The sequence below is a fragment of the Pagrus pagrus genome (assembly GCF_965226575.1).
Source record: "Pagrus pagrus genome assembly, chromosome: 7".
NCBI classification, from domain to species: Eukaryota; Metazoa; Chordata; class Actinopteri; order Spariformes; family Sparidae; genus Pagrus; species Pagrus pagrus.
In genome coordinates, this window is record NC_140191.1 from 18,878,530 (window position 1) to 18,904,388 (window position 25,859).

Here is a 25,859-nt window from a genome sequence, read left to right on the forward strand (position 1 = left end):
CTACATAGTGCCCCTTTAAGTTAGCACCTGAGTATATTCCACCAAAGCAAAAAAAACATCCCTTTAATTTCATGGAGCTAAATAAAAATGCTGACTCAAAGAGAAGCTGAGTCAACCAGCTCTTTTATGAATATGACACCGGATGTCGGGGACACTTTTTAGCGGAACATGCTGACGAATATCTGCCCCCAGTTCGCTATTTTTGGATAGAAAAGCTAGTTGTGTAAGCTAACGCACTACTTTTACTTGCGTTAAAGTGAGCACTGTACCTTTAAAACAAACTGTTCCCTGTTTTCTGTCCCAACTGTCGAACCGACCGGCGGCCACGTACGGCTGCGTGCTCAACGGTTATCCCACGGTCTGCTCGTTAACGGCAGACTACTTTATCTGGTCACCGTCGCGACTTTAACGAGATATCATCTTATTTTAACCACTTCAAGTGTGACTGTCCTGACAGCGGAGCGGAGGGTAAAGTTTTGAATGAAGGTTCCCCGCTGGGACTGTAAAGCGGGAGGAGGGGGCAGTTTGTGGGGTCGTCCGGGCTATCGGATCTGGGATCTGCTCGCATTTATAACCAGACAGACGGCGGCTTGTTCTGGGCAGAGCAGAGCTGAGCTGAGCTGAGCTGGACGGACGGAGCTACGGAGGGGAAGTTTCACCGAGGAGGACGCGGAGTTTTTAACTTTTCAGTGATTTAACCCGGACTATAAAAAGAGCTGGAAAGTTTGGAATAACAGAAAAGTTTCGCCCTGGGTCCGGACCCCTGTCTCCTCTCAAGACTTCGAGCTGCTGGACTGTAAGCTAATAATTCACTCTGGGAATATCACTCTTTTACAGACTTGTGATTTAGTTAGAGTTTAATCTGAAAAAACAACAACTTTGCTTTAGTTTATTGAAGCAGACAAACTTCGAAATGGATAAATACGAGGATTTAGGACTCGAGGCGAGTAAGTTTATCGAGGACTTAAACATGTATGAAGCATCCAGAGATGGTTTATTTCGGACCAGGAGGGATGCAGGAAACAACCCCGACTTTGAAGAGACAAGAAAAGTTTTCGCCTCCAAAATGACTAAAATACACATGCAGAAACACCAAGAGGAGATGGCGAAAACCACACAGGCCATTAAAATGAATGGTGGATACAACAGCGCACATTACACCAAAGACAGACCGCCCATCAATAGTTACAGGCAGCCGGGTGAGGCGGCCGCGAAGCCCCCGATACTGTCTGGCCCTGTGCCGGGCACCACGACTGGGAATCAGTACGCGCAGTTTGACGGCCAGAAACACCACACAGGCATTCAGTCTGAACCTCCAGCCGGCAGGGCATATGGCTACGGAAACAATTACGATAATAAGGAGCGCTTAGAGCCACATTCATACCAGCACACCACCCCTACTCCTCCCAGCCCAGGAAGCGCGGCTCACAGCGCGCCCACACATGCTCGCAACCCCGTCATCCAGCCTGATGCCTGGGCCCCTTCCAGTGAGAGCCAGCGCTCCCCATCTTTGTCTGGGTCTGGGAGCAGCAGCCCATTACAGCACCAGTCTGCACTTCCCACTGCCAACAGTGTCCCACCCCAGCAGAACCAGACTGTCACCCCGCTTGTAAACCAGAGCCCACTCTCCTCCGCTGGGCCAGCCAGGGGATGGGCCGGAGAGCCCCCTGGCTCAGCTAAACCAGACCTCATCCCTGCCCTGCCTCTGAGTGCCTTCACAGGAGGAGCTGACATGCACATGAAGCAGCCTTCCACACAGACTGCAGCCCATTACGTGCCACCTTCTCAAACTTCAAGACCCTCTACCAACCATAATGGTCCTGTGTCAGCTTCGTCGCTTCTACCTGCAACCTCTGAGACACTTCAACCCAAAGCCCAGATGGCAACTTCCCCCTTGATCCCTGGCAGTGTTTCCAAAAGCAGCAGCCAGACTCAAGGCAACAGCCAAATACCTGCACAGGCTGCCAGTGCTGAAGCTGAAGTCCCGTGCTCCCCCAGGAATGGCCAACCACATTGCCAGCCTCTCCACACACAGCCTCCTGAACAACCTTCAGCAGCTGAAATAAAATTAGAGGCCCTCACTAAGCGGCTGGAAAAAGAGATGGATGCCCAACCGAAGGCTGACTACTTTGGTAAGACAGTCTCAACTACCCCACATCAATAAGGGTCTTCTCAGTTAGGCCACCATTGAACGACAGAACCGCCTACCCACAGTTCAGAACATAAATCCACTTGTTTTTGATTTACACATACACACACAGTCACCCTTTGTCACGCTGTCTGTGTTTCCCTTGTGTGTTTGTTTCTGTAGTTTAATCAGGAGTGCCACCCAGTTGTCTTGTCTTTGTTTGATGGCATTCTTCAGTCATGGTCTCTTTGCTGATAGAATAGCTGAATTTAGTAGGCAGACGCTGTGGGAGGCCTTTTCTTTTCTCATATGGAATGCAGACAGAATAATTTTCTAATTAGTTTCATGTTGTTTTTAAATGATTCATTGTCTGCCCTCTTGGCCACTGAAACAAACCCTTCATCGATAAAACGCGGGGCCAAGGACAGACAGAAGATTGTTGCCCTCTTATCTCCTCCCCAGAGATTTAATTGGTTAGTCTGATTGTATTAATGTTCCATCCCACGTTGAGTTAGTTTGACTGGCAGTGGCATTCACTGTTTTACAAATGATGTCATTATTACAGACCTGTGCTTGCACATTTCTCATGACTCTTTTTGTGAGCATGCCATGCATGCTTGTGCAGCTGATGAACACGTGTGCACAGGGAAGATGGTGATGAAAAACAACACCTGGGGCTGTTAGTTCTGGCTTTTTGGGGCACATTTTTGTAAGACAGTGCATATTTTATCTTGGACATCATTTCTTGTTTTCTGAGCCACCTGGATCTGTCCATGCGTTTCTTGGAATTAGATATATTTAAAGTGTATTATATTAGTATCAAGGCATGAAAAAGAGGGGTCAAGTCTTATAAGGAAAGGCAAGCTTATTTATATACCACCATTCAGACACAAAGCAATTCAAAGTGCTTTACAGGAGCATAGAAAATACAGAAAAAGTAGGACATTACGAAAATCAACTCAGATGCAACTAATATTTGAATCAATGCACAAGGTCACTGGCTGACAAACAGAGGCAGGCAGGGTTTTTGAAAAATGTCCATCATCAGCAGAATGCTCTGGTTTCTATTCCTCATACATCCGCTGCGCTATTTGGAGGAGCACTATCAGGAAATTAATGCAACATTGTAAAAACACATGTTCTGCTGTGAGGTCAGCTGACAGGATCTTTTCCCGGAGGCAGATGCAATAAATAGGTGAGATGTATGCGTGTTGCTGGGAGTTTGTTTGTGCCAGAGAGAGCTGGTAATCACGTGGTGGCCAGGTGTTTGCAGCCAAGGCCATTCATGAAAACGGGATGTCCCACTAGTGAGAGAAAGAGTGTGAGATGGGTGATATCGTGTTCGAAGCCACAGAGCACCCCCATTACACACAAACACACACACACGGCCCGCCCTTGCCTCTCCACTGGAGGAATTTCCTGCTGGAATGCCACGATTGTAATTCACAGCTTTCCTCAGCCCGTTGATGTGCTTATGTTGGTGTGTAAGGAAAGATGTTCTGGCCTACGTCACTGTCACGACACGGCTCAGAAATAGCACAGAGACGTTAAAATAACGGTCGCGTGGGAGAGCACAGTGTGCAATCAGCAGAAGTGTAGGTTTTAAATTTGTACAGTATATGTCTTTTTTCACACACAGTCCCACATGGCCCACACACAGTTCCTGGATGGAGTTTCCCACCAGACCATAGCTCATCCTCTGACTCATGCTTTCACGCCAGAATAAACTTGTGTAGGCTAGTTTAATTTAAAAACCTTAAGTTTCATCAAAGTTGACCTTCAAAGTGTATATGACATTTTAAATACACTTAATATTAGAGCTGCAATGATTAGTCAATCAAAAGAAAATTTGTTCCCAACTATTTCAATAATCAGTTAATTGTTTCAGTCATTTTTTTGTTTTGTTAAACATTTGCTAGTTTCAGCTTCTTAAATGTAAGGATTTATCTGCTTTTCTTTGTCCTTTAAGACAATAAATGCAGAGTCTTTGTATTTTTGACTGTTGGCTGGGCAAAAGAAGCAATTTGAAGAAGTAACTTTCGTCTCTGCGAAATGTTGATGAGCACTTTCATGACATTTTGTAGACTAAATGGTAGATTGTGAAAATAATAGTTAGTTGAACTTGCGTATAAACGCTGAGTTGTGTCTACCGAATTGGCTTATGACAATGTCCTTAGTGAAACATCAAGTTGGAGGATGAAGTTGTCATTGGGGTAGTGTGTCCCCTCAGAGTTGGCTTACGGCAGTGGTTGCTCATTAGCCCACCACTGTCGTCACTGCTGTTTCCCACTTTCGTTACCCACTGAATTCACCCAGCAGAGATAAAACTCCCATCATCACTGACATACATTTAAAAGGGTCTTTGTCTCTGCACCGCATGCTTGAAAGAAACACACTAACAGCAGAAAACAAACAGCGCTGCCTCCAATGTGAATTTGGTGCCTTTGGCCAAAATGAGCAGGTTTAATAAGAAAATAATAAACGGGACATGGAGACATAACATTAGTGCCAAATGCCAGCTATTGCTGCCTTAAAGCAACTCTGAGGGGACACCACTTTATTGTGTTCTCAGGTGGGGGCATTTTAAATCACAATGTTATGATGGCACAGTCCTCAGAAGTTAATGACTTTCAGCTATCAGTGATGTATGATGCCATCATCTGTCAGCTCAACCCTGTTGCATAGATTGCCATATTTGTAGATCCCATTGTATTTGAACATTATTAAGTTAAACCTGATGTTGAGGTGACAGGACTGAATTTAAGTGACACAGCCGTGTTTAAATGATCCATTGAGCTGTGTCCTTTTATGCCAGGATCCATCAGAGTTCCCAAACGTACACCTAGTTCTGATTGGCAGAACTGCAGCTGGAAGTTCTGGGAAAATGGATCCAATGCCAAATGGCTGCACCAGGGGAACACTGAGGAATGTCTGAAGGAAGAGAGCAAGGAATTCTAGAAATGAGGTCTTAGGATGCGAAGGGGAGGGGAGTCCCAGATGAGTTTCGAGGTGCCTGCGGTGCAGTTGAATGGATGAGCAGACAAATGGAAGAGAAGTCCATGGATGCTTCTTTGTCCTTGACCACGAGAGCCTTAGAGGATTTGATTTATAGACAACTTTATCCAAGAGGGGAGAAGTGGTGGGACATCCCAATGTTTAGCCTCCCTGCTTCCTCTGACTTTCACACACACACACACACACACACACACACACACACACACACACACTCATTCAGATGAACGTTTAGTGTTGTGTTAAGATGGAGGATTAATTTATCCCATCTGGCTGCTGAGTGGAAACCTTCGTCTTAACTCTTCCCAGGGATTCTTGGCTTCTACTTTGGCAGGCTTTTGGAGGCTGACTTTTATTTGTGTGTGTGTGTGTGTGTGTGTGTGTGTATGTGTGTGTGTGTGTGTGTGTGTGTGTGTGTGTGATTTCCTTTCATTCACATCCATGTGTCTGTTTGTCTATGAATATATGGCCTGTGGTATTTAACCAAATTTAATATGCGTTGTCACTTCTTCTGGGTGTGGTGTCTGTCTGCTGTGGTAAAAGTTAGAAAATGATGCCGTAGGTGACTCAGCTTTCAGTACATTATAGTGAATGAGAGTGTGACGTACATGATCATTTACTACTACTTTTTAAGTTTAATTAATAATGTGGTGGATATGGTTGTAGATGGAATTTAGTCAAAATTGTGAGTGAGAAAAGTCTTTCATTGCTAAGTCTACTACTTAAGATCTGAATACTTGGGGTTTATTGGGGAAGTGTTATTTTCACAACTACTTTAAGCTTCCAGCTACAATAGTAGAGGTGCACACTGTAAACCATCCTGAGCCAAGTTGAAACAGTCTGAAGTCATGTTTTACCATAGAGATTGCATGAACTAGTTAGCGAGCAAGCAAAAAAGTCAAAGCAATGGATAAAAATTTACATGATAGGGAGGTGGCACAACACAGCTCCATCTATTCAGTGTTTTAGATACTTCTTAGTGAATGAGGTGCTATGTACATACATTTTCTACCCTTAAAGTCAAGGTTTTATCATGTTGTGGATGTGTTATAGATGAATCTGAAACTGTTGAAGTGATATCACTCACTAGCTGCTTCAGTGTGTAGTGAGGGTCTCGTTTTCAGGCAGTGGCATATTGGCCAGCGAGCAGCCATCTACTGGGAGTTTTGACAGCTGGGAAAGGTGAGGGAGGGTTGGAGGGGTGAAGTTTTGGCTGCATGTTTTGCTTCCCCTCCCCCCGCTTGAAGCAAGCAGTCAGTCCCCTGAATAATCACACTGTTTTGGAACATAGGACTCTGGCCAAAAGCAGATTTGTAGTGGCCCAACCGGCGAGGAGGTTCCTATGAAAATAAGGAATTTTTAGGTCCTGAACAGGAAAAGAGAAAGAGAGACTTTTATTGCATTTTTGTTCTCATGGGGCATACAATTCAGAGCTATAAAAAATTTAAGGGGGAAAATGTCCTTGGCTCTGTGTCAGATCTTTAAAAAGTCCTGAAAGAGAGTGTGTTCTTTACAGTATGTGTTCCTGAGAATCTTATACCTGCTTCATTGTTTGCTCTGTGACATGAGTTGTTTGTAGTCAACATTCACTGAAGAAAAGAAGAGAATGTGATTTAAAAAGCCTTCACTCATTTAATTGCAGTAGTTTGAAGGCACGACTACTTTATTGTGTTTCCATGTAAGCAAAAATGTTTACGTAAGAGCAACATTCTTCAGCTTTCTAATAATATCCCTCTATTATCTCTAAATCTTCTTTCCAGCCGTTGGGGCCCCTGATGATGTGTCCTCTGTTGTGGCATTAGGAGAGGCTTTAGTTGAATTATATATAGCTAAGTTGTGTGTTGTATTACTGAGAGTCTATGAAGAGAAACATTTGAAAAAGGTTATAAAATAACAGTGTGTTTTGGTGGAGGCAGCCGCGTGATGTGTGTTGGATACAGTGGAAACAGAAGTTTCTTTGTGAGTGTTCGAGGAGGACCTGGGCTGGGCTGAGCTGGGCTGGGCTGGGCCACGCTCATCTGCTGAGCTCTACTTCTGTCTCCAGGGAGTTTTCCTATAAAACCACCACACACAAATAACCTCATGCACACTAAAAGAGAAGCTCCGGGTCTTGCTTTCATCTTCCATCAATGCCATCGCCTCTTCTATCAGTGTTACTTTGGGTTAAAACTTGATGATTGGATGATCATGTCACACCATATCTGATTGATTTAGCTGCTAGCTGACTGCCCGTTAGGGCCGGCAGTGATGGGGGTTGTCACTTGTCATACTCCACATGTCGGTTGTCATATCACGGCGTGTCATGCAGTGCAGGCTCAGAGGGAGACATGAGGTAATGGCAGGGAAGTGGAGCGATCAAAGATAGTATTTTTATGGCAGGTCTCAAATCAGGAAAGCAGTGTTGCATCAGAAGCGGCTGCACATAAAAAGTTGTTATTTATTGATCACATGGATGCCCTGTGTTGTTCATGAGCTGTTCAAAGTCAAAGGAGAGATTATGTAATATTGCCTGACACACTCTCATGTGATTTGCTTTTTAAAGGCCTGAACTGGTATTATTCATCCAACACAGGAGATAAAACTCTTGCTTTCATCTTCTTTTTATCTCTAATTCTTTTTTTTTCTTTTTACATTTTTTATTTCTTCTGCATGTTCTTTACAAATCTAGTTGGCTTGGATGAGTGGATGGATTAATATTACTCCCGTGTCTGTTAGGGTAGGAACATTTGATCAAAGACTTTATTAACAGACCTCTCAGTCTCTGAGCCAAGTCAAACAAGCAAATAAGGATATATTTCCGCTTTCACTGATACAGCCGGCTAACCAGCTTCCTGACTTTTGTGAAGTGATTTTTTTTTCTCTGTCTCCATTGTTTTTGTCTGGTTGATTCAGGATCATAGCCATCACAACTCTTTTTTGTGTCGATACAATAAACAGTGTCTTAATTTATATCTCAGATCTAGCATATGATCAATGTAGTGTGTGACCATTGTCTTGATTTTTATTGTGTAAGTAATTAAAATGTCTTCATCTGACTTTTTCATTTGTTGTGTTGCGTTCCAGGAGTCTGCGTTAAGTGCAACAAGGCCGTGTATGGAGCCAACCAGGCCTGCCAAGCTATGGGTAGCCTTTACCACGACAGCTGCTTTACCTGCAGCGCCTGCAGTAAGTACAAACACATACACAACACACCTTCACTGAGTCTTTTGTTACCATTTAAGCACTTTCACCTTCTCTCCTCGGTTGATTCACATGTAAAGTTCACATCACCTCCTGAATAATGAACTTCTAAAGACCCTGTCCTCTTGATTTAAAAGTGGTACCTTCCTCTTTAGTCGTTCACTCGCCCGAGCAAAAACACACAATTATTTGGGGATTACTGTCCTGTGCCGCTGGTGTTTGGTTTCTGGGTGTGCCAGTCACTCCTCCTGCCCACACAGAGCAAGACTTTTTGCCGCCCTAGTTCATCCATCAGTAAACAAAATAGCTTTTAGTATAGATTAATGCTCTGAGTGTTTCCAAATCTGGTGCAAATCTTGAGACTGAAAATCTCAGACTTGAGAAAGGCGAGGATTATAAGTGTCAGCAGGTACTTCATCGCGCTTGTAATGAAACAATAACGGCTTGTCGCACCTTGTACGAGTTATCTACAGGGCTTATTTGTTTAGAAATACTTCTACAACAACTTCAAAGACAATATCTGTTCTTTGTTTGTGTTCTTTTGGTTTTAATTACATGAGACAGATGCAGTTTTAACTTTTAAGACATAATGAGTTTGAATAAACTACATGTGTGTTGGGACAGCTAACACTGAAAATCACACAGGAAAGGTAGCATAAAGTTTCCACTGCATAAAAGTGAACTGTCTAATATTCGTCTATTCATCTGTTCTGTCAATGTGACCTCTGTATTGTGTGTCACTGTTGGCCAGGTTTTTGGTTTTGACAGTTAAGACAGTTAACCCAACCAATTAGGGAGCAGCCAGGTATCAGTTGAGGTTCATTGCTCTTACTGCTCTGTCCAATATATGTGTGACCTGTAGCTTCCTGCTTGGACTCTCTGGTTCTCTGATCCAACCAATTAAATCTTTGTCCCAATTATCAGATGGTGGGTATGTGGAGTATTTATGGCACTGCCGTGACCTCTGCTCATGGCCATTATTCTGCATCACCTTTGACCTCGCTGCTTACGCCCCCAAATGTATGATTAACATCCCTGTGTTTTCTTTTTACACTCATTGTGCGTGTGTGTGTGTGCTTGTGTAAGATGAAAAAGAGGAGACACAATGTGGCTCTGAGTGAAGCTGATGTCTAAAGTGGGGGTAGAGGAGTTTACACACCACATACCTCTCATAGCTGGCTCCACGTGAGGGCATAAGGGTTGTACTCGCTGTGAGTGGCCCCAGGGAAAAGCATCTCTGCTGGGGAGGAATGCAGGCACAGGGGCCCTCTGTAGGTCCGGCTCCAGGAGGACACTGGGTGCTGTTATGTCAGCTGGGCGCAACAAGATGGGCGTACAGTGGACAGGGAGACCTTTCAGGGGAGCACACCATTTACCACACGCAACCAGGATGTGGGGGCACACTCATACATACGCATGCCTCAGTATTCTTACACCCACACAGTAAACAGTGTGATGCAGTCAGATATGTATGTTAATAATTAATGATTAATTGGTTAATCACTATTAAGATTTTTTTAGACTAAAAATGTAATAACTGACAATCAGAGGTGGGTACAAATGCATCAAAAGCATCTTGTTACAAATTACACATACTTGCTTTTCAAAAATATCAAAATAAAATACAAAGTGCTGGTATGAGCAAATGTATTTATTTTTTTACATAAAAAAATACAAAAAGACACTATACAAACCAATATCATTACATTTTAGCCATTTAGTAGCCTAAATATGGATTGGATTTTGTTGAGCCACTTGTTGAATATCAGCAGACGGGAGCTCTGCATTTAAAATTTGCATCCCTAATGTAGCATGCTGCTTGTATGGTAGGCATCCCCATCAGAATCTGTATGTCAAGGCAGCTGTCACGCTTGTTGAATTGCATAACAAGTCTTTATGAACTTCCTGCCATGCCCTAACTCCACCAGTTCCCCCAAGGTGACGGAAAGGCAGGAGAACATTCCTGGTGGCGAGTAGACATGCAGCCTGACTGCATGTCTGGGATTCGGCACTGCGCTGCAGGGGGGCTTCCCTTCAGGCTAATCATTGACTGTTTGCAAACAGTTAACAGTAAAACCCAATTCCAGTTGGAGATTAAGCTCAAGTCTGTAATCAGGGAAACCTGTTTACACAGTGGGATAATCGCATAATCTGTGAAAAAGAAACAAATAGCCTGTCCTTATATGATATTGTTTTGTATTTTTCCCTGTATACTTATATGTAACATTTACCACAGATAGAAATGCCTTCACATCTATATGTGTCTCCCTATTGACACATTAAGAGTCTTTTTTATAATACTAATAGAGCAGCAGTGAAGGTGTAATTTGAGTTTGTAAGGAACATTCTGAGAATCTGCTTTCATAATATCCGCTCTCTTTTCCCTGCCTGTTGGCAGGCTTTGGAGAATAAAAACAAGGATCTGATTGGTCCTGAATCCACTGGTATGTTAACATCTGGTGGGTAGATTGTCAGGACTTTGACCAAATGTTCCAGGTGCTGTTCATGGTCTGAAAAATACATTGGGATGACCAGAAAGAAATCTTGAAGGCCTGCATGATATAAGGAAAATCTGTGAGGAAAACAATATGATATTGAACAGTATTGAAGTGCACACATTAGCTCTTCTCTCCTTCCTCGGTTCATCGTGCTAGCTAATCTCGTAGTCTCCACCAAACCGACACCATTGTTCAGAGGTCAGCTGACGTCTAGCTGGGGCTTCTTCTTAATTTGCCAGTTAGTGTAATTTCATGGCCAGCGTGATGGTGATAAAAATATGTTTTATTAGTCACCACTACTTTTTGGTCAATGAACATAGATATTTTCAGCAAACTGAATCTTAGAGTAAACGGGCTTTGAATGTGAAATTGGTATGAAAGAGACGTGGCTCTTTTGCTGAGATGTCTCACTTGAGTAATTTACTCACAGCAACGAACAGGGTCGAGGCTTGATTAGTAAGTCGTGGTAGGGTCATTGTGAATTCCTTATTTTCTGAACGGGATTACATAAGGGAATTCGTAGAATGTTTTAATTAGAAAACGGCCTTGTGTTTTGTTCCATCCCTCAGGTATTTTACATTTTTATGAAAGTGCAATAGTCACTGTTCTTTCTGGTCCTTTAAAATAGTCAGCCCTGACTCCTGACTTTAATTAAGCTCTTATCTTTCCGCAAAGCTCAGAGCCTTCCCTCTCTGACTCGCTGGGAAAAAAAGGAAAGGAATGTGAAGAAGAGGAATGTTCATATCTCATTTTCATCCTCTTCACCCTTCCCTCCTTCCTATAGGGACACAGTTCCAAGACTGCCTGTCAGTAATTAGCCCAGACCAGTTCCACACCTTGGCCTCCATCGAAATGACTGGTCTCCACTTAGGTTATTGTGTAAACCTTGGCCAGACCTTGGTTACTGCATGACTATTATTATTCTATTAAAGTAGGATAATGTAATTGTGAATAACTGGTTCAGAGAATTTCATTTGCCATTGATATAATGAGATGAATCACGAGGCTTCAATTTCTTTCTGATTTCTTTCTTTTTTTTTCTTTTCTCATGATGTATTCAACTTGTAATTCGGGCTCAGCAAAGAACAACAGGGTGTATTGCTCGTTGACCCTTCCAGACAGTGAAAGTATAGCTTCGATCAATAGTCTGCTGATTTTAAGAGACAAGTAGAGAATAGTAGGGTCAACCTCTTTAGCTCAGCTCTTTTTTTCCCCGACTAGAGTAAAATAATGATTTTCTTCCCTTTGTAGTTTGATTGCACTGATCTCTGAGTAGGTCTATGTCCTGAAATGGGTGAAATATAGCAAGGACCTCTATTACAGGAAATTTGAATGATAGTAAAGCTTGTGGAAAACTCTTAAAACTTGAAAATCAATTGTTAAAGGGTGTAGGGATAAAATCAGCAGGCTGTAATGTCTGCTCTTAGCCAATACAGCAAATGAAATACCGACAAAGCAGAGGGCTTCATCACATGGATGCAAAAACCATCATCAGCAATTTGCAACATTGTCCTTGATCGTCTAATGCTCCCAGTGATATTAAATGAGCCATGTTATGCTCAATTTCTGGCTCATACGTTTATTTTGGGTGTCTATTTAATAATGTTTACATGCTTTCATGTTCAAAAACACATTGTTTTTCCCATACTGTCCATTGCTGCAGTGCCTCTATTCACCCTCTGTTTGAAAGTTCAGTTTTAGGGCTGTTGGTGAGCGTCTGTGGCCTTAGCTGTTGTGTGTTGTGTGTCCCGCAACACTGGAACTAGTCGTCCTTTACTGGCAGTTCTTTTGGCAGACTGAGCTTGTAGATGCGGCAGAAGAACCCATAAGTGAGAGAAGTATGATCTATATTGACGCTGCTGCAGTTTCCCATTTTTGAATAGTGAATGCAGACTGGTGGTACTGTATGGAGAGATATTTCCTCTCACGCAGTTGCAGAATGTACAAGCTAGCTGGAAGTGAAATGTAGTCTTTGCAGTGTGTTCCAACGCAGCTTTTTTGACCAAGACACAGGCAACTCGAGGTGACGCAACAGCCGAGCTTCCTTCACCAGTTCTTTGATGTCATTTCGTGTTCCAAAAGTTTTAGTGCCTGTCTAAAAGGCCAGGCTGCTGTGATTGGTCAGCTCTCACAGACCTGAGCAGGCAGTGCCCACCGTGTTTTCTGCATCAGCTCTGCTGTTTGTTTGTTTTTTTGCAACCATGGCTTTACTTGGGGCATTGCTGAGGGCGGTGACTGAATAGTTGTGATGATGTCAAAACCTCACAGAAGTCCTGATGGCTCGTTTGAAGGCATAGTTTGTGAATACAAACTGTGTACATTTCAATGTGGATTTAGCGTTTTGATACTTGATACTACAGTATTTATATAACACATAGAACTGCGTTCTTATCAAAAAAGACATGAAATTTCACTTTCTCCTGTATGGGACCTTTAAATGCATATACACAGTATATCATTTGAGAGACAAAGAGATAATGAGACTATCTGGATTGAAGTAATCAGGCAAACAGAGCATGTGATGGAACATGGGAGATAAAGGAGGCTCCTGTTTACTGAGGTTAACCCCTCCTCTGCCCTGCTGTCCCCTCCTTCACCTTCCCTCTCAGAAAATGTGAGGAATGTTCCCTCTTCCTGTGGGACCTGGACAGGAATAGCTATGTGAAGTGTTTTGGTGTTTGTGTGTGTGTGCCCGCCAGATCCAGACGTAGAACTATTAAAGCACACAGACAGTCAGGAAGCTCACAGCATGTGGAGAGACACCAGAAAGGAACAAAGAAGAAGAATAGCAGGTCGTTGTAGGTCTTGGCCTGTGGTTGCCATGAAATACAGAGGAGTGTTTAATCAGTTGAACCTGTCTAGTAATTGGATTTAATCCTGGTTTTTCCCACGTGTGTTTGATCCAGATGATCTTCCTTGTCCTACTGAAGCCTGCTCTGTGTCCCAGCAATATTATATTAAGACACCAGCACACCACAGATCCGCTGTTTGATTTATCTGCCTCGGATTCAGCAGGATATAATGAATATTGCAAGAGGGTCCATTACCTTCAAATGGGTGTAATTAATCACCACGGTCTTTATGCAGTAGTGCTGTAACTATTTTCTGAGACTGGGCTCATGACTTTGCAAGATTTTCCACTAAAACATTTCAACATGCTTTCATTGACTTACCTTTTCTTGTCTGCTTTAATCAACTTATTATCATTCAGTAGTTCTTTTTTTAAGAGTGTGTCTTTAAGAGTCCCAGGTGAGGATCTTGCTGTGTATTGCTCCAATGAAATGATACAAATGGACTTTTCTGTCTGTCTGTCTGTCTGTCTGCAGGTCGAAGGCTCAGAGGGAAGGCGTTCTACTATGTCGGAGGGAAGGTTTTCTGCGAAGAGGACTTTCTGGTGAGCAGCCAATACACGATCAATATCTTGTATATCTCAACTGAGGTATGAGCCTTCAACTTAAATACAAAATATCGGTTGGAGACTTTGACCTCGTGGCCCAGTTTTAGCACCTAATGCCGCTGATTCATATCAGTTTTCTCCCTTGGGTGAGACTGGAAGGAGGTCAGTAACTGGAGAAGATGCTTTGCTATGTTTGTAGGGTGGAGGGTGATCAGGCTGTTCACACCAGTGCAGAATGACTGTGCGTACTTTGAGTATGCAAATAATAGGACGCACATTAAACACAATTGAAAGCCCTTGAAAATGTAAATTTCCGGCATGTTTCGTCTTCATATGATATCCACCCTTTTTTGTTAGCTGTAAGTATTACCCCAACTCATCCTTTTAGTCACACCGTCAGTAGTTTGGTGCTTGTTTACCCCAGGAGCACTGTCTGTGTAAAACCCCTTCTAATTGCCTTTCCACTAAAACCTCTTAGTTGGACAATTAAAATCAGAATTTATACAGAATTAAATTTGCTCTGGCTCTGCTCCCTCTATGTGCTGTTAATTACATCTGCTCTTCTGCCAGGCCTGTTAATGTGGCTTCTCTTGACTGACACTGCTCATACATAATAACACATCCAAAAGCTGAATTGACTGATTTAAATACTGTATGAGTTAATGCAAGAACCACAATCATATTGACTGAAAAATGTGTCCAGTAATCCACAGGGGAGACACTTATGATACATGTCAGCATGAAGTTTAAGTTTAAATATGCAATTGATGCATTATCTAATTAAAAATGTACCAATGTGCATCATTGTCAGAACAGAAATCTGGGATATATTGGATAAAGCCAGGTTCAAAATCCTTGCTTAACTTCGTAGACGTTCTATATCCCAAGGTTTTTACAGACTTTTCTCATATCTCTACTTAAATCAGAAAATACTGTCCCCTCGGTAAAAAAAAATCTTCAGAATTTACGTAGAAATAAAGCTGAAGTGGAGATTTCTGGCTCAGAATACGAGAAAACCTTTAAATATATAAACACCTAACGTTTTATTTTGACATTTTCTTTCCATTTGTCTCAAAGGAGACAAATAGCTAGCTAGTTTCTAAGAAACTGAAACCAGTGATTTTTAGGAGGGATTTTAGCACAACTACACATGCTAAACTGTATAGCCTGCTTTAAATTATGCCTTAGAGACACTGCAGTTGCTCAGTCTGAAACAAAGTCAGAAATTTCAACCATCCTTTAAAAAACCAAATTCCAATGACCTCACTGTCGTCTTTTTTCTCTCTGTTGAAGTACTCCGGTTTCCAGCAGTCTGCAGACAAGTGCAACGCATGTGGACATCTGATCATGGACATGGTTAGTGTCTGCTCTTCTCTCCAGCTGTGTGTACTTTTGTGTGTTTGTGTCTGTGGGTCCGAGCCCGGTGATCTCAGCAGAAACTCAGAGTTACTTCACCCTAAATGAGCTTTTTGTGGGCACATCTGGTTAAAGACTCAGGAGGAAGCTTTGGCTGTGCATGTGCGTCTCACACACACACATACAGTCTCATGGGTAAAAATCTAACTGACACACACACGCACAATTGATATGAGTAATTACTTACATATTATCCTGAATACTCTGGGTGGGCTTATTCTTGGCTTTATCTTATTTTTAGCTGCTGTTAGGACCCAATATCCCCTCAGGGATCATGAAAAATTCATCTAATCTAAAGGCAAAGATTTTTTAAGAACAATGGCTATTTTAATTTAATTGGATACAAATATTGAGGAAATGTAAAATAGCAGTAGCGGGATTTAATGGAGTATTGATGTCCCATTATTCTTTGCTCATTTCTGTCTTTATAGATCCTGCAGGCCCTCGGAAAGTCATACCACCCTGGCTGTTTCCGCTGTGTCATCTGTAATGAGAGCCTTGATGGAGTGCCCTTCACTGTGGACACTGAAAATAAGATCTACTGTCTCAAAGACTACCACAGGTGAGCATCATTTCAAGGGGACATGAGTGCAGGACCTGGATTTATCTGTGTTAAGTTATTTTAGCGTGACAATGGAAAAAAAAAATGTCTAGGTGTCATATTGCAATTTAAGTGACAGCACAGCTGCTTAACTTTCCCTTGTTATTGCAGGATGTAGTAGAGAAGGGTCGGCCGAGTCTCTCTGAGCCACGTGTAGTGGACACATGAGAAGTGTAGTCAGGGATGAAAGGAGAGGGGGGGGGAGGGAGAAAAGATCGCCGTTCAGTTAGAGGTGTGAAGATTGCCGTGCTCCTCTGGTCCAAACTCAACAGTGACAAGCTCTGTGAGGACAATATTCAGTTTAACATCTGAGTGAAAAAATCATGGTTTTCGTGTGTGGAAGTACAACAGAAGCACCTGTTGTGCCTCAACAGCTATAGGCTTTCTTCTCCCTGCTGGGACAACATGTACAGCACAGCCAGGCACATGGCCGATCACTGTCTGGCAGCTCCCACATGTTCTCTCCGCTGATTAAATCAGACAAACCTTATTGTGTATACAGTATGTGTTTGACTTTTACCCACAGTCATGCCCATCCACACTGAGAGGCCCTTTGTTATTCCCTCAGACATCCAGGTGCCAGCCATGTGTGTGGAAATAATGAATTCATTTTGCTTTTTGTTTTTCCATCTCCTGTCTGGATTTGGGGGATCACGTGCGTGAGGAGAAAGCCAGCACATCTGTAAACCTGGCATCTTCGTAGACGAATCAGAATCTTGAATCTGGTCAGAGTCAGGAGGGAGAGGGGGGGGCTCAGCGGATTTAAAGGTTGGGGGAAGGCCATCAAATATGACCTGGGACATTAATAGTCTCTAGATAGAGGGAATTTGAATTTAGGTCATAAACAGAACGGAGATCTGTTCATCCAGTCGCTTGTTTGAATGCAGTTCAAAAACTTAAATCATTGTGTATCTCACTCTTTCAGGGTCCTGGCGCCTAAATGTGCAGCATGTAAACAGCCCATCCTGCCCTCAGAGGTAAGCCAACACTCTGGGTCATGATTAGATATTATCATATATTCTCTCATTTTATCATGTTTTTGACACATATGTGAACTCAAGTTCTCATATTAAAGGTATTGGGGTTCATATGTGTCAATCAATCAGTTAAAAATGTCCCAAATCTTTCACAGATCGAGATGTTTATCCTTCAAAAGGATTTATATTTGTTTTAAATGTATAAGTTCGAGGAAAACCATAAAACCATTTCACCCATTGGGATTTAGTTTTGACCAGTGGATTTTGAATACCTAAGTGGACATAGGTAGTTGTCTGCTAATTATTATTAGAGACTGATACTCGTTTTCTGGGGCCAATGTTAATACGATATTAGTTAGTAAAAAAGTCCTGATATGATATATCTCCCTATATACGAACATTTTTTGCAATGATGTGGTTATAAAAACACTTGCGACAAAGATCTAATGGAGGCAGGATATTTTACAGTTTGATAAACTTCCAAAAATTACCTCAGTGCACTGGAAATGTAATAAATTTTAACTACCCAATCTTATTCTGTATTTTATTTTCTCTTAAAAAAAAACAAAAAACCATGTTATTGGTGCATATTGGCCAACAGAGGCTGATTCAGAAAAATCTATGATAGGCCAATATTGGCTGACTGATATATCCATCAGGTTCTAATTAGTGCACCACGAATTTTATCCACATTGCTGACCCTTATGTTGTGTGTTTTGTTTGATTACGCTCCAGACAGTGCAGCGTCTTGTGTCATGTTCTAGCAGCATGTGTTAGTTAAAAGTTTTTTTCATGTATTTTTGTGACATGACGTGCCTGTATTAGTAAACTAATAGTGGAGAGATGTCAGGAGATTAGGGGAGAGAGAGAGACAGGGAATGAAGGGCTGTAGCCTGACTTAAACCATGCGCATCCTTTTGCCTCATCCACAAATGCCTTGCTTCTCAGTTTACAAGTGACTGTGATAACTTAAATATTGAGTGACACACTCGTATGAACTTAAGATACACCCAGTGGTTGCTGTTGACTGAGGATTATGTTGTTTGTTAGGGTGATCAGTGCCATGTTTCTTAATTTCCCTGCAATAAATGAACCTAGATGCACATAACAATATGATCATTAATTCATGGATGTTTTAACCTGACTCTGGAGGACGACCGGCCCTCTTGTGAACCAAGTTGTTCATCTTTACCTGTGGACCTTCAAGCACCAGGAGCTCAGCAGACTATAAATCATTATCTGTTCATGTTGACTCACTCATGACCCAAACTCTAAACTTAGCTGTGCAAGTAGCAGATAGTTCAATGTAGCCATATTTCCCACTAGACCACAGGTCGAAACACTGTGAGGCCTAATATCTCTGAGCTTTGATTTGATGTGGTGTCACGGAAGAGCAGATTGGACTGTAGGGAGAAGTTCAGTTCACACTCAGACAGGACATGCTGACAAAGGCAAAGAAATGTCCAAAATTAGAGTTGACTTTGGTGGAATGTCCCCTGCCCTCCCCTTTGAGTAAGCGGTGAGGCCGGTATTTAGAGGAGAGGTAGTGTGTGTTGGTGTGTGTGTGTGTGTGTGTGTGTTGGGGTAGGGGGCTCAGTCTGCCTTCTGCATTTATGTAATTTATGTAACGATTGTTCAGGGGAGTTCCCTCTCAGGCTATTACTGTAAACAGAGAGATGACTGAAAAAGAAACAGCTTCTGTCTCTATGGAAGTGAATAATCATTGGGACAAAGAGCACAAACAATCTGAGATAGAAGATCTTTGTACAGATTTTTTTAATGATTTACTACCATCTTCAGCCCCTTGTGGCTATATCTTGTGTCTATAATTATGTATGCCAATTTGACTTCTCTGTAAGACCTAGCGTGTTACAAGGTTTTTGAGTATGAGTTCTTTTTTTTAGTAGTAAAACAGTGAATAGTAAATTCTGAAAATATAATAGAACTTCACTGATACTGTAGCTTATGAAAGATGAATGACAAACCCTTAAGCCCCAAGGTTGTAATGCAGAGGAGTAGTTTAAAAGTACAGAGAACTCAGCTCTTGGCTGACATCACGGTGCGCACACTCTTTTATCGATCTTTTGAAGCTTTTGTCAGGCTTAACAGAATAAGACAGTGGAGAGTCTTCTGGCGAGATTGGCTTCAGTTGCATTTGTCTGTGTGAATTTCTTTCCAGGGCTCTGATGAAACCATTCGCGTTGTATCCATGGACAAAGACTATCATGTGGAATGCTATCACTGCGAGGTGGGTTGAAACAGGTCACATTTCAGATGGTTACACAACTGAAAATAAAGCTTTGCATTTGAAAATATGCATGTTTTAGTGGCTCTGAGCCAGGGACGCTCTGAATGGCTCATTAAGAGAAATCATTATGAGTAGATCCCTGATCTTAATTACAGTCTTGGCTGTAATTATGTACTGCTTAGGAAAGCAGGTATGCAACACCTCATCATCCCTATCTCATCATTTTACTCAAGTGCCTCTTCTTATTTCTTTTTTTTCGTCCAAAGGCTGATTGACAGGTGCTGTTCCTTACTTCATGTAAATACAAATCAGTGGGCTGTGAGTAGCAGCTCCCGGTCAAGATAGTGCTCAACTGTTGAGTGGCTGTGTCTTTCTGGAGGTTTTCTCAAGTAGCTCAAAGTGCAGCACCTTGTCTTTGTAAACAGATTTGAAACTGGAAGCCATGAAGCAGATATGGCATCCTTTATCAACCAGAGCACATTATTTTTTCTTTTAATTTGAGATTTGCTGAAAAGGAGAAGTTTAAATCATTTTGCAAATGTTTAAATGAACCTGTTCTAACTGCTGTATTTTTACACTTCCAAGGTAGTTATTGCTGTCCAGTCTTTCTGTGGTTGGAAAAGAGGCTAATACAGGGCAGAGATCAGACCAATTATCCTCTATCCCTCTGTTCAAGCTCATGTAACCTTTCAGTGGAGGTGTCTCATCTTTGTCCCTCCTTTTTGTTGTCCAGGAATGTAAGATGGAGCTGAACGACGAGGAGGGTCACCGCTGCTACCCTCTGAACGGCCACCTTCTCTGCCACTCCTGCCACCTGAAGAATATCGAGCCAGGCAGCTCCTCTCCCGTCGCTGCCACCGCCTCCTATTAACACTACCATAGGTGGAGGGAGACACCTGGTGGATAAACGGAAGAACTGCCTCGGAGTGACTGACAGCAGGAGTGCATTATGTACAATTCTTGTTGTAGAGGATTGATTAATGCGAAGTGTCAAATCATGTTTGATGTGTATTTTCACATGAATGTTAATGAAGTTTCCAATAAGCCTTAGGACGTTTTCACCCAATAATGAAGTATTACAATACACCAAAGCCCTACTTTGAATGCAGTGAAGCATTACGTTATTCTGGCTGCATACTGAATGACTGAAGTGTTGTCATATGACTTATTTTAAATGTAAAACATAAGTTACATTGGCTGTGAAAGTATCTGGTAGTCAACTTCACATTCACACTTATGCTGTGAAATTACAGTAAATGTGTCCATGAATCTTCTAACTAAAGGCTCTCGTGAGATTAGAGGTTTTTTACAGAATGTCCTGGATGCCTGTTGTGCCTCCACATCAGTTTCTACATGCAATAATGACATTTACAAAGGACAAATATCCCCCAAAAAAGCAACAAATTTGTGTTCAACATGATTTTAAAAAGGCAAAGCATATCAGCAATTCCTTCCTTTTCCATTTTTGAACCAGTTACCACTGTTCATTTTCTTCTCAAAGTGGTAACATTATTGTTCATTTTCCATATGCAATAAATTATATCAAATATTTTTTTAACACAACCATTCCATAGATAAGTAAAACAGCGCCATTATCCTCAAGGTTGCTATGCCTTTGTGTGCTTCGGGCTTACTATCTCACATTTCTATGGCTTTTCTCATTTGTTGAGTCTGAGAAAGAAGGTTTCAGAGAGCCAAGTTGTACTTTTCTGTACAAGATGAGCAGCCATTATTAGTCACATGCAGTCTGCTCTAAGCAGAGATAGATTTGTGAGTTCTCTATGCATCTATGAAGAGGTTAGTGTTAGGCCATTAGATCTATGTATTGTGTTACATTTGCAACCATTGTATATTTAAAAAAGATATATATATATATATAGTAGACCTATACCCATATACTTTTGTTAAATTTTGACTTTTGTGCAAACCCCCTGAAATACTAGTTTAATTTGCAGTGGGAAGTACAGTTTTGATTGCCTACTCTGCCATCCATGTTATTCCTGTCTTGAGTTTACTAACTTAACACTAATGTTGCTTGTCATTTGAGGTCTTTATTTCATAGCCATCTGTAGTTATGACGAAGAACAAACATATGTGTTGTATGATTGTTGTAAAGAAAATATTTAATAAATGCATTTCAATAGACCAAACTTTGTATTTTAATTCGGGATTTTTTACATTAGAAAAAGATATTGCTTAGAATATAGATATACAGCACTTACAATTAGCATGACCTTGATGACTGAGAACCTTCATCAACACACACCATTAACGTGAGCCACAGTTTGTTCATTAAAATGTACTGTGTTTTTGTTTTTGTATTAACAACCACAAAGGAGTGGCCTGCTTTCAAAAGTCTTGTCAAAATCAAAGTCAAATCAATGTTAATTTAAAGTTCCAGTAGCCTGAATACTGTCTCCAGGCATTTGGATTGGTCAATTCTTGGTAGATCTTGGTAGAGATACCAGTGCTGATTGGTCATAGCATACAAATCCTGGTAGATTTGTGGTAATAGAGGGAAACGCGATTGGCTGATTCGCCAATTGCGCAATTAAAGTAAAACTGACTTAAAGTTGTACAGAATCCCATTAAATTGCAGATTTTAGCAGCAGCCCATGTATTCCACTGTACATATTATAAGATAGAAACAAATTAGTGGTAGTTTCCATGGCTTCGGTGACTTTTTCTCTCGACGTGCCCTACAATGAATCAACCGAACATAGGTGAACCGAATATTCTGAAAAAGAAAAGATCGAGCCAGCCAGGAGTCGAACCTAGAATCTTCTGATCCGTAGTCAGACGCGTTATCCATTGCGCCACTGGCCCGGATGTGGGCTAAATTGAGTAGAGTGCTTATCAAGGAGGAGTACTTGTACCGGCGATGGTTCAACTCCAACTTTGGGCCCTTTGTTGCAAGTCACAGTTACATGTGCCACGTGTAAAACACGCGAGCAGGAAGGAATCTGTGATCAAGTATTACATCCCGATAGTAACAAGTATTAAAATCATCCACTGCTTCTTTGCTGACGGGAACCGACAGTCCTGCTGCGTTCACACCCAAATGGGAACTGGGACCAAGTCCTGTTGTTTCCAGTCACATTCCAATGTAAACATCGTCAATGGGAAGAAAAGGGATGGGCTTTCTGAATGTGACTGAAGCTGTGTAGCTAGACAAGAGGAAGCCACCTCCACCACAGGGGGGTGACTGACGACAAACTACAGTTCATTTAAAAAATGTACAAATGTATGTAAAAGGACATTTTGTCACAGCAAAACAAAGGGGACCCAAATGCAAGACACCCAGGCAGACAAGAACTTAACGAAAAGCGAGCTTTAGTTACATGAATTTGCATAAATTACAGACAGCAAAACTCAGGAAATCCAAGAACAACAGCAAAAACAAAACAAAACAAAAAGTACAAACAGACTATATGCACAGTGTTAGGTCGGGACAATTGCACACAGGTGACATCAGGGAGATGCAGATAATCACAAAGGCGGGAACACAGACAAAGGGAGGAACTGGAAAGTGAAACAAGACCCATGAGGTGAGAAAAATAAAACAGGAAATAACAAAACCCCAAACTCAGACTATGATACATTTTTATTTTCAGTACAACTAACTGTGCATCATCATAATGTTATAAAATATATGAAACCATGACCAAAATCCTCATGCATGTGTTGGGGTTATAGTATGGTTTATTGATATATTCACATTTGATGTCATAACTGCACCCTGAAATGATTATTTGTATGTATGTTCTCCCAAGTAAACAGCCGTGGAGATCCCAAAGTGAAAAACAAATGCAGGTCCTTAAACAGTAATGTGGTCACAGCAATTAACTGCTTTTCCTAGATGCTTCAAATATGATTTTATTTCTCCCAGGTCATCGAGCACAGAGCCATTGACAAAGAGTTTGCAGGTGGAGATCACCTTTCCTATGACAAGTGTAAATGAAGTCAATATCATCACTTTTTTTTTATTTTTTTTAATAAAGTTTGAATTTCATACCGACTGCCTGTTTGTTCAATTTGTTCAATGAAATCAGAAGAAAGTGTGAAAATGTTGCAGTCTCACAGCAGGTCTTTACTTGATTCTGTCTACTCTGATACTGGTGGTGATGGAATGTGATCATCTAAGTACATTTACCCAAGTAACTGCGCTTATGTATACATTTTAGGTATTTAATTGAGTATTTTTATTTCATGCAACCTTTCTGACGATTCAAACACTTTATGTTGTAAGGGATAAATGTTACGCTCAGGCAAAAGCAGTAGGACAGAAAATGACGACTTTTACTTATACTCATCAAGAGCAGTCAAAGAAGGTTTGGAGTTTGTCCTCCCTTACTGTAATATTCCCTTCCCCATTTAGAAAACACAAACTCATATTATGGGATTAAAACCAAAAGTTAATACAAAATGGACTGGGCTACAGAACATGGGGTTATGTCTTGTGTTGAACTTAAATCTAAACCCTCGTCCCAGTACCGAGCTGCATGGTGTGTGCTCTGACCTGCTGTTACACTGCCCGATGATGTTTCTGCTTATAATGAACCAACCAGCCACACAATGACAAACCATTAACTCACTCACTCACTCATAAAGGAACAGTTCACCCCAGAATGTTGGATTTTTTTGGTTAGCTCTGTCGTTTGTTTAGCTGTATGCTAAATTTATCCAACTTTATTCTGTAAATATTTTATGATATTTATAATACACCACTCTTTGTGCCCATGTTTGTACTATCTTAAATGTCTACAAATGCATAAACTTAGAAAAGAAAAGTCAGAGTCAGGGGTGGACTGTTGGAGAGGAAAGGGAGCCCGTTCAGTGCAGTTTAAATCAGCAGAGAATCTCAGTGCATTCATGCTGAAACCGTTCCAAGATTAAAAGATAAAAACAAAAGTTTAACCACTATACCTCTGTAATAGAAACACACAGGGAGCAATTAGTTAGTCAACCATGTAGAGCCAGGTAGAGGCCAACTATTTTTTATTTGCATTTAGGATTATCAAGTTTTCTCCACTGGAAGAAATGATGGTGTTTGTTAAACTTTGGGACACCAGAGGGCGCAACTGACTAATAATTCTATAACCAGGTTTCTCACTGACCATCCCTGAGGTATTAAGTAAAACAAATAATAAAAGCAACTGATTTGAGAAGAATAAACTGTCAGACACTAAGCTATCGGTTTGCAGAGAAGGTGATGTGACAAAGTCCTCATCAGGAAATTTGAATGCAGCAGAAACAAGCTGTATAGAGTCCAGCATGCCTCTCCTAAATGGACTGGGTAAACTGGGAACTGACCTGGATAATGCAATAAACTCACTGGTCTCACCTGATGCCCCAGCTGTTTTCTATTTTCAGCTAATGGATACCTGCTGTGACATCACTGACTGGAGTAGATGGTCTTGCTACATATTTTAATGTTTCGTCTTACACAGAGCAGTGACATCTGCCCTGTTATTTGGTCTGTGTCAAGTCTAGATTCATGCAGGGAGAAAGTGTGTTCAAGTCAACCGGTGACTCATTGTGGTCATGGCCCCATTATATCTGCAGGTTTTGTCTGCAGAACAGATTTGATTATCAGGTCAGACACACACCACATATCATGCAGTCACACATATAAATACAGTATGTAGGTTATCAACTATTAAATATGAGAACATTCACAAATCCATTACTCTGCAGAAACACACCCACAGAGATACACTTAGCAGTGTAGCCAATGATCAGCCAGATGACTTCATCTGTCCTGGGTGGATGCGTTTGTTTTATGTTCACTTCATATACACTTTGACATGTTGTGATAGTTAACGTTTAACCCCTTAATTTGTTAAGATGTATGCTTCCTGTACATAATATTTAATTGATTGATTGATTTAAATCTTATTGATTGATTAATTTGATTAACCTCATCAGTTTAAAACAGATATTTGTCTCCTTGTTTATCCAGTTAATTTAATCAGTTACAACCGCATACATCACCTTGCTCTGGACATATCTCAACTCCAGAGGACATATAGAATATTTTGTATACCTATGATCTTTGCTGGATAGTCCACGGAGCTGCAAAACACAAATTAAAGTCAGTTAAAACAGTTTCAGCAGGAGGCAGGGAGGTTTGTGATATGGGTAGTGTTATAAAAAGTACCCAAAAGTCATGCTTTAGTAAAAGTTAAGATATCGTGTTAAAACATGACTTGAAAGTTGCCCATCTGAATCATACTTAAGTAAAAGTCTTGAAGTGTCTCATATTAAGTGTACTTAAACATCAGAAGTGATTTTCTTGCAATAAATGTACTTAAGTATCAAAAGTAGAGGTAAAAGGTAAATTATACATTTACATGTATTCATGCAGGCCCATTATAGGATCCACTAATCAGCATTTTTTCC

General features: G+C 41.2%; 1 protein-coding gene across 2 annotated transcripts; it reads left to right on the plus strand.

Moving 5' to 3' along the window:
* The first annotated feature begins 296 nt into the window (after window positions 1–296).
* On the plus strand, window positions 297–21,601 carry limd1a (LIM domains containing 1a). 2 transcript variants are annotated; one of them, XM_084356706.1, is made up of 8 exons: window positions 297–2,132; window positions 8,204–8,305; window positions 14,145–14,212; window positions 15,509–15,571; window positions 16,063–16,193; window positions 17,158–17,209; window positions 19,389–19,457; window positions 20,191–21,601. In XM_084356706.1, exons 1-8 carry the CDS (start codon window positions 914–916, stop codon window positions 20,326–20,328), a joined length of 1,842 nt encoding a protein of 613 aa, XP_084212832.1. In that variant the 5' UTR covers window positions 297–913; the 3' UTR covers window positions 20,329–21,601. The 2 variants fall into 2 exon arrangements, with proteins under 2 accessions (XP_084212832.1, XP_084212831.1); XM_084356705.1 differs by having other exon boundaries at window positions 14,145–14,210; window positions 15,504–15,571.
* Window positions 21,602–25,859: the final 4,258 nt, after the last annotated feature.